This window comes from Frankliniella occidentalis, unplaced genomic scaffold (assembly GCF_000697945.3).
Source record: "Frankliniella occidentalis isolate FOCC.00 unplaced genomic scaffold, Focc_3.1 Scaffold461, whole genome shotgun sequence".
Classification (NCBI taxonomy): domain Eukaryota; kingdom Metazoa; phylum Arthropoda; class Insecta; order Thysanoptera; family Thripidae; genus Frankliniella; species Frankliniella occidentalis.
Genome location: NW_026267579.1, coordinates 119,741 through 128,045, shown reverse-complemented (window position 1 = coordinate 128,045; position 8,305 = coordinate 119,741). Strand labels below are relative to the sequence as shown.

The 8,305-nt window shown below is 37.4% G+C and overlaps 2 protein-coding genes across 3 annotated transcripts; one reads left to right on the top strand and one right to left on the bottom strand.

Annotated features, from left to right (window-relative positions):
* Positions 1-33: 33 nt before the first annotated feature.
* Positions 34-2,020, bottom strand: LOC113205992 (congested-like trachea protein). The gene has a single exon (XM_026421856.2). It carries the CDS (start codon positions 1,819-1,821, stop codon positions 907-909), a length of 915 nt encoding a protein of 304 aa, XP_026277641.1. The 5' UTR covers positions 1,822-2,020; the 3' UTR covers positions 34-906.
* Positions 2,021-2,260: 240 nt separating this feature from the next.
* LOC113205980 (dymeclin) lies at positions 2,261-7,538 on the top strand. Of its 2 annotated transcripts, XM_026421834.2 has the most exons (15): positions 2,261-2,743; positions 2,862-3,008; positions 3,112-3,239; positions 3,333-3,417; positions 3,503-3,607; positions 3,697-3,839; positions 4,114-4,143; positions 4,788-5,039; positions 5,157-5,344; positions 5,424-5,549; positions 5,628-5,741; positions 5,825-6,112; positions 6,195-6,377; positions 6,517-6,630; positions 6,732-7,538. In XM_026421834.2, exons 1-15 carry the CDS (start codon positions 2,604-2,606, stop codon positions 6,888-6,890), a joined length of 2,202 nt encoding a protein of 733 aa, XP_026277619.1. In that variant the 5' UTR covers positions 2,261-2,603; the 3' UTR covers positions 6,891-7,538. The 2 variants fall into 2 exon arrangements, with proteins under 2 accessions (XP_026277619.1, XP_026277627.1); XM_026421842.2 differs by lacking the exon at positions 4,114-4,143 and having other exon boundaries at positions 2,263-2,743.
* Positions 7,539-8,305: the final 767 nt, after the last annotated feature.

The window sequence follows — 8,305 nt, the reverse complement described above, 5'->3', positions numbered from 1 at the left end:
TTTTCCTTCCTCCAATTCGAACTGAAATAAACATTTCAACAGTTAGTTTTAAATTTATTTCCAATGTAACAGTGTTATAAAATACAAGAAAAATTCCATTTGAACAGAAATACGATTGACTCAAGTTATAACAAGACATTGACTTGATTAGTGTGTTAATAATACAGTAGGAAGGTAGGTTACAAGGGGCCAAAAGGGCACAACTAAAAACAAGCACTTCAGATGCGAAATCACTAAAGTACATGCAATCGAAAATGAGACAGAATTAGATCAGACTTGAGTATCTTTGTGTCTTAAAACCCCTCTGGTAAAAGTAAGAGGCAAGAAAATTGGACAGAAACGGATACAATATACACACAGATATTGGATTAAAAAATGAAAGGCACTTTGAGAGTATAAATCAGACATTTAGGAATATTAGATACAGAACAATTACAAAAATATAATTTATTAACAAACATTATTAACAAACAGCATGTCCCCGTCTTAGGTAAAGTTAAAAAAAAAAGGTAAAAATATATATGTTGAGAACACATTTCAATACTGACCTAAAGAGAAACACCTTGGCTCTTACACTTGCACACATGTTTGTAAGGGTTTCGAGTTATAAAAGAGTTCACAGCAACAGGCAAGGACAGTCTCTTTCAAGGTTTAACCTAAAGCGTAACAACAGTAGCAGTTAAGTTCATGATAAAAAAAACAAAACGGGAGATGTTTGACATAAAGGTGGCAATAAGACATTTAACTGAAAGGTACCCAAGGCACAGCCATTCTTATGATCACAAAATTTCTTAAATTGTTACCTGACTGGTTTATTTGAAGCATGCAGATATGACTTTACACTAATGTGAAAACTGTCATGCCTGATTTAAAACTGCATGTGGACTAGTACATTAAAGTCACTCACTACAGATTAGGTGCTACTAAATTTAAGGCATTCATGGCAATTTCAAATCCAATGAAACAGGCAGCATTTGCTGGGAAAGCTCTCAACATAACAGGAACAACTCCTTTGTAAAACGCTCGAGGTCCATCTTCTTTGAGAAGGCTACCAAAAACATCTCTGATACCATTGGGATAAGTGCCTTCTGGTGCAGTTTGAAGGCGACTTTTAATAACATCAGCAGGCATTCCAACCGCCCAATTAGCAATACCGGCCATACCACCAGCAAAAATTGTAGACAATAATCCAATTTCTTGTCCTTCTTTCTTTAAGCTACGCTGGATGAGATCATAAGACATAAAGTACATGCCACTGGCGGGAACGTCTCTAAGTAGAGTGGCCACAGTCCCCTTGTAGATACTGCGAAGACCTCCTTCTTTGTAAAGCTGCCTTACACAGTCTTTCGGACCTGCATATTTTGCAGGTCCTGTACCAGCCTGTTGAATTTGTAGCAGACATTTGATTCGTTCTCCAGGAGACATAATAACAGTAGTAAGAACTCCAGAAAATGCTCCAGCGTAGAAAAGTTGAATGAGTGACAAGTCCTCTCCTTCTGATGACTGTTGAAGTCGCTTGCCAAGACCAAATCCAAAGAAACTGAGGGCAAAGATGGGGGCGACGCCGGTCAAAGGAGCAGCCATCCCTTTGTATAACCCCTTCACGCCCTCCTGCTTGACCGTTTTGCTTAAGCAATCGAAAGTTCCCGCATACATAGGCGATTGGCCTGGAGCAGGTTTAGGCATAGTTTGTAGACGAACTTTAATGGTATCCAAAGGATGACCACTAAGTACTGTGCAGACACCTCCAAAACCACCTGAGATAAAATATTTTATGGGGCTAGTTTTGGTTTGACTTTGGTTTTCCGATGATTCCGACATTTTGAAGAAATTCCCTTCAATTCAGGTGGACGAAAATGTGCGAACTAGGTTCCTCTGCAAACAAATCACCGATCACTGTGCAAAGTTCATGCCAAATACAGGGGGCAGCAGCAGTCCAGAATCACAAGTCACACCCACACCACAAGTCACACACACATGTACTACAGTCACATTTTCTCTATCTCTCTCTTTCCTTCTCGTTTATTTTGCCGCTTCGCGCGCTCTCTCTCCCTCACACTAGACTTCACACCTGCTTAACCACTCAAACATTCATGAAAATTATAATTTCACAATGGATCTGAGGCTTTTATTTTGTTTTGATCAATTTAATTCAAATATTAATCTATGATTTTCAGTCTTTTACAGTGATGTGACATAAAGTACTAGTTACTATTACATTCCGTAGGTTGTCTAATTTGATTCTGATCTGAAGTTCACCGCCCGCCCATCGCCTAATGAAAGAGAAAGAGAGGGCTGCGGGTTCATCCGTGGCAAGAGTTTATATATTGTTGTAAATTTTGCTAGCTTTTGCACTTTTGAAAAGATTAAGCTTATCACAAGTTACTGTTCATAGAGTGCTGGTAATGCCTCAAATGTGAAGGTGTACATTTGTGTAAATCCCGTTTGTAATGTCATAGTAAATGCTGCTTGACAGTAGAAGACCACTTAACCTGCTTTGACAGAATTGAGTCTTCTAATTTTATTTCAAGATTTTCAAAAGCTCTGCTATGTTAATTTGGGTTTTGTGATTGGAAGAGATTGACACATTTTGGTGACAAAATATGGGGACGTCAACAAGCCGCCATGGGGATCTGTCCAACAATGAATATTTAACTCAGTTCTATGGGCCAGATCCTATTTTAATTGAAAATCCTTTCTGGGACAAATTCCTTGCTTTCTCTATATCTCCTCCCGCTACAGGGTGAGTCTTTCGAAAAACATGTGTTCTTTTTGTAAACGCAACCACAACTGTTCTGATGTGCTCAGTAGTTGTCGATGGCCCAATCTTACAAGCTTTCATATTTTGTTCATGTTTCTAGCTCTGATCATCGAACCCTGGACACCAAGTTGCGTCCTTGTTATGAGGTTCTCACAGTCAACAATTTAAAAACTGGCAATTTTGGAACTCTTCTAAAGGTTTTCTTGAAAAAGACACGAGAACTTCTATCATCTACTGAAACAGACAAGTATGAAAAGTATTCAGCCATAGTTTAAAATAAGCAACCATAGTGCTTATTTTGAACAAATGCATAAACAAAATTTAAAATAATGAACAATTTTTATTTACAGCACTCAACTTTCTTGGCAAACATACAATGCTTTGTTTGTCATACGATGTGTTACCAAGTACTTAGTAGAAACATATAATGAAGAGGAAATTCTTCAACAATTTGAAGCAAATCCAGCTGTTCAATCAAGTAAAATAAAACCACTGGATTGTATTTGTTATCTCCTGTAGCGGAGATTATTTTAATTAGCTTTAATGTAACTCTCTTTAAATCTTGGACTAGGTGCTGTGACCAGTGAAGAGACTGTCAGCAACTTGGATAGTTTTATAGATGCCCTAATTGAAATTGTTGTGGATGTTCCTCTCAAGTGAGTTAAACACCAACGACAAAATTTAATGAATGGTTTGTCACTTCATTTTTGCCATCAATTACATAAAAGTATTTATTTACAGAGATTTTACATACATCTTGCACTTAGAAGCTATCAACAGTCTTCTAGTTTTACTGTCAATTCAAATGTTTTCTACTCAGCCTGCAGAGAAGCTACTTGTTTATAGGTATGAGTTTATGCTTTTGAAGCTTTTGTGGGGAATAAAATTGTTTCTTGTTGAAAAATTACTCATGTTTGGTTTTAATCTGTTTTCAGAAGCTTAATGCAAGGCCGTAACTCCATACATTCACCACTTCTAATGAAGACACTTCTCCAACATTTCATACAACAGACTAAAGTCCCGCCAGGGTTTCTTAATCACGATGGACAAGGTGGAAGCATAGTTTTAGGTCTTGCCTGTGAGTATATATAGTATTTAAAACAGTTCCACTTATATTCGAGAATAATCTACTCGCATTTAGGTGGAAATAAGCTCACTGCGCTCAATTAAAATTCTGAAACCACTCGGGTATGGTGAATTGTCAAGGAAGTAAAAGTACCATTTATATTTAATATCTATCTCTCTAGTCAACTTTTATCAATTGAATTACATAATCAATTGATTGAGTTTGTGACTGTTTTTGCTGAGTTTGTCAAAGAAATCTAAATTCATGTTTTGTTTTTCTTGGTAAGCTTTCGGAGGAGTTTTCTCATCTATCTATGGTGAGTTGTGTGATGTGGCTTGCGGAGGTTGTTAATCAAATTGGAGATACTGTAATTGTAAAGAGGAACCAGCATGTTCGTATTTCTGTGTATGCTTCTGGCTCAATTTTGTAAGCATAGGTTTGCTCCTAACAATACATACATATCTCCATACATACTTGCACTTAAAAATTTCGATAGGAAATCGTGCAAGAATCTTGGTCATTGATCACACAACCGTTAACCTTTCCCAAAGCTCTTAAAAATAGGAAACACAATTCGTCAGCACAGCCGTCACCTAACTTTTAGCATCTTTAACTCAGCAATTCAGTCATTGTTTCCTTATGTTTCAAACTATTCCAGCTGTTTTGTTTTTTTAATTTTTCCTTGCATTAAATTTTAAAGATTCATACAATTTGTAACCTATCTGAAAACTTTTTTAAAATTTTCTGGTGCTTATTTTTGTTCTAGTTGTCCATCCTTGTGATAGCTTTCTACCCTAAGCCAATGTTTTTTTGTAGAAATCTACCTTGCTTTTGTAGAAATAGTTTTTTTTCCAAAATTTCTTAGGCTATGTTAATGAACAAATTAGGTGTTTGTAGTTCCTATTGTCTAAAACACAATCTTCTGCCATGAATTAAATGTTGTGGGCTTGTTTCCCCCAGCCGGTCTTTGGAGCATTGTGACTTTGGGCTATGGTCGTAGCAATGAGACTGACGAGCTCCAAATGGCAATTGAAGCTGCAACCACCCCAGAAGAGCGCCAAAAAGCAAGAGAAGCTTTACACAGCAGAGCACCTTTAGCTGGACAGTCACTTCTTCTCCTATTGGTTTTGGTAAACCATTGTACTTCAGAAAAAGGTCCATTGGAAAATCCATATCGTCAAGCCCTCTTCAGTTTTTCTGCTGCTCAGAAAGGTAAAAAGATTTGTTTTCTTGGACAAAATAGACTTTGTCCGAGAGTTAATGTCTTTATAGGAAATTGAACAAAATATTATGATGTGTTCTCTCCTCATATTTGTTGCTTAATTTCAGATGATGATGGTATGACATCAGCTCCGACAAATGCTGCTTCCACGTTTAAACTCGATACAGGGGCACTATATAGTGCTCTATGCCATGTTCCCAATAGCGACCAAACTACTCTTTTGTTATACATGCTTCTACATAGGAATCAGCAATTTCGAACTTATGTCATTTCAAGATCAGATATTGAACAATTGGTAATGCCGTGTGTACATCTCATTTGTTTTCTCTATGTACTTGTTGTAGCATGTGACATGTTTTACCCTTTTTTTCCAGTTAGTACCCATTTTAAGAACTTTATATCATGCACCAGACAGTAATTCCCATCATATATACATGTCACTTATAGTTATATTAATATTGAGTGAAGATGATTTGTTCACCAAGACTGTTCATGATGTTGTGAGTATATTTCACTTTTGTTTCAGTAACAGACAAATATATCTTATATTTCAAGTGTTTCTCCTCAAAATGTTTTAGATGCTGAAAGGTGTTTCTTGGTACACTGAAAGGGCCATATCAGAAATTTCACTTGGAGGCTTACTTATTCTTGTCATCATACGAAGTATTCAGTATAACATGCTTAAGATGAGGGTAAGTTGGTAAACTTTTTAATGCATTTAAATTTGTAAATCTATTTTCAACTTATCTCTCTTTTAACTTTTCTTATCTATCAGGACAAATACCTGCATTCAAATTGTTTAGCAGCCTTAGCTAATATGAGCGGTCAATTTCGTTGTTTACATCCTTATGTAAGTCAGCGTATTGTAAGCCTTTTTGAGACTCTTGCTCGAAAATATATGCGTCTTGAAGAGCGGATAAAACTTGCTCAAACGCTTCCAAAACCCAATTCTCTACCTGTTGATACAAAAGTTAATGTAGATGGGCAGGTTTCAAGCATTGAAAAAAGTACAACATCTCTTGAACAACGTGAAACACAGACTGCAGACGTTGCCCCAGATCTGGTAAGGGTAAAGTTTGCTCAGTTTGCACATATTGACATGAATGATGGAAGCACTTCACCTTCGCATTGCCATATTTTTGCAGGCTCAAGATTTGAGTGTTTTGCAAGAGGTATTAAGAATGGTACTGGAGATTATCAACTCTGGTCTTTCACATCAACTTCAGCATAATCCAAATCTACTCTACACATTATTGTACAAACGGAGTGTTTTTGAACCTTTCCGCACTCACCCTGCATTTGAGGACATAATCAATAATATTGATGCTGTGAGTTGTGTATAAGAAATTTAAATTGGGATTAGTAGCTCAATGTACTCAGACTTTAGAAGGCGTTTTGGGGTTTGATCAACTTGCAATTGGGTGATGAGGATTTATGATTTACTGTGTATGTTCTTAATTTTCTCAGGTTATCAACTACTTTACAAGTAAATTGGAACAGGGTAGCTCTGATTTAGGGGAAAATGAAGTTTTGGCTACTATTCAACATGGTGCTTTGAAATGGCCCCGAGAGCGCCTCAAGGTGAGCCTTACTTTTTCTGTAGATTTTTTGCATAAAAAAAGGGTTCTCCCCTTTCATGTTTACAGCACATATTTTTACAAAACTGTATTCTTTTCCAACAGAAGTTTCCTGATTTGAAGTTTAAATATGTGGAAGAAGACAAACCTGAAGAATTCTTCATACCTTATGTTTGGTCTCTTGTAGTTCACAACTCTGGTTTATACTGGAGTGTGAATAATTTAAAAATGTTTGTGGCTGATGGTGATATTCTGGCGCTTTAAATCTTGTTTTGTTAAAACATAGTTATTGCTTTGGTGAGAAAGATGTACCTATCTAGATGGCATTGTGACACTGTAAAATGTATTCTATATTAGGGGCAGTTCTGATACCACACGGATGCTTAAGCCATATTTCAACTAACTCTCATCTCACTCCCACTCATTTATCTGATGTGAGTGGTTGTGAGATGGGACTGTACTCACGCAGCCAATGAGGCCACTTAGGTTCTAAATTCCTTATTCAACCTGAGAGGAAGTTAAGTAAAACTTGTGTGAAAGGTATACCTTTGCAATTTGATGTCCTTATTTATACAATTCTATTCTTTGATTACTAATAAATTTGCAATAAAATTGAAGAACTGAATTCTAAAGATTGTGTAACTTTTCACCTATTGAATTTTTAAATTATTGACAAACAGGATCTATGTAGTAATTGTTGCTTCTGTTGTATAATGTGCGTGTGTGTGTGTGTGCGTGAGTATGATCATAGGTGTGTGTGAGTTTCAAGAGAGTTACATGAAAAGTCTTATTTTATATTCTTATGAAAAAAAAACTCATCAATGCTTGACTATCTCTTTGTTCAAGCAGAATTGTTATACCATTTCTATTTTATGTAACATGTTAAAAATAAATGAAAGAATACAAAAAAAGTATTGGCTTAATTAATTTTAATGGTAACTTGAATGAAGCTTCCTTATGGTGATTCTGCTAATTGATACCGTTACTCTTTTAACCCTTCCGACAAACCGAACCATGTGTCTTTTGGACGTGGCCTCTTTCTTATCGCCTGGTTGTCAGCATATCGCGAGGGGGAGGGGGGGCGAGGCGGAGACTGAGGACCCATGCCTAATGCCTCTGGTCAGTGGCGCAGGAACGGCCGGCCAAAGGGAGCTCCAACTGGGGCATGGGCCTCGCAGACAAACAAGGGGTCGACGGCGTAGGAATGACTTCGTCTTCCGTCTCGCCCAACCTAATTTATCCCCTCTTTTCTGCAACTTTCAAAAAGACAAAAAAAAAATCTCTTCAATAATGAGCGGGACGGGCGGTGGCGCGTCCCTCTTACATGACGTATAGTTTTTATTAAGCAAAGAAGCTGGTCGAAAATATAAAATGATCTCACTGTTGTGAGAATGTACGGACTACGAAATAAGAAGCCAAACCATTCGTCTATCTGATTCAATTAAATACTTCCCAGCATATTGGGAAACCATTAATGTAGACGTCAAATCAGGTATTTTACTCGGCGTCAAACTGACAGGCCCGTTGACATCATTTCCCAGTTCCGAAAGAAGCACGCGTAGCGTGCAATCCGCTTGTCGAGTCTCATCTATCCGGGAATTGCGATTGCTGTAACTGGGCGGCACGTGCAAAGATATGGAATCGTCGAATCGCAGACATGGAAAGAGAGAGGGGGGGGG

Coding starts and splice junctions, on each gene's coding strand:
- LOC113205992 (XM_026421856.2), bottom strand. CDS start 1,821: ATGTCGGAATCATCGGAAAACCAAAGTCAAACCAAAACTAGCCCCATA.
- LOC113205980 (XM_026421834.2), top strand. CDS start 2,604: ATGGGGACGTCAACAAGCCGCCATGGGGATCTGTCCAACAATGAATAT. Junction 3,840..4,113: donor CATAGTTTTAGGTCTTGCCT/GTGAGTATATAT, acceptor TTTCTTGGTAAG/CTTTCGGAGGAGTTTTCTCA. Junction 4,144..4,787: donor AGTTTTCTCATCTATCTATG/GTGAGTTGTGTG, acceptor TGTTTCCCCCAG/CCGGTCTTTGGAGCATTGTG.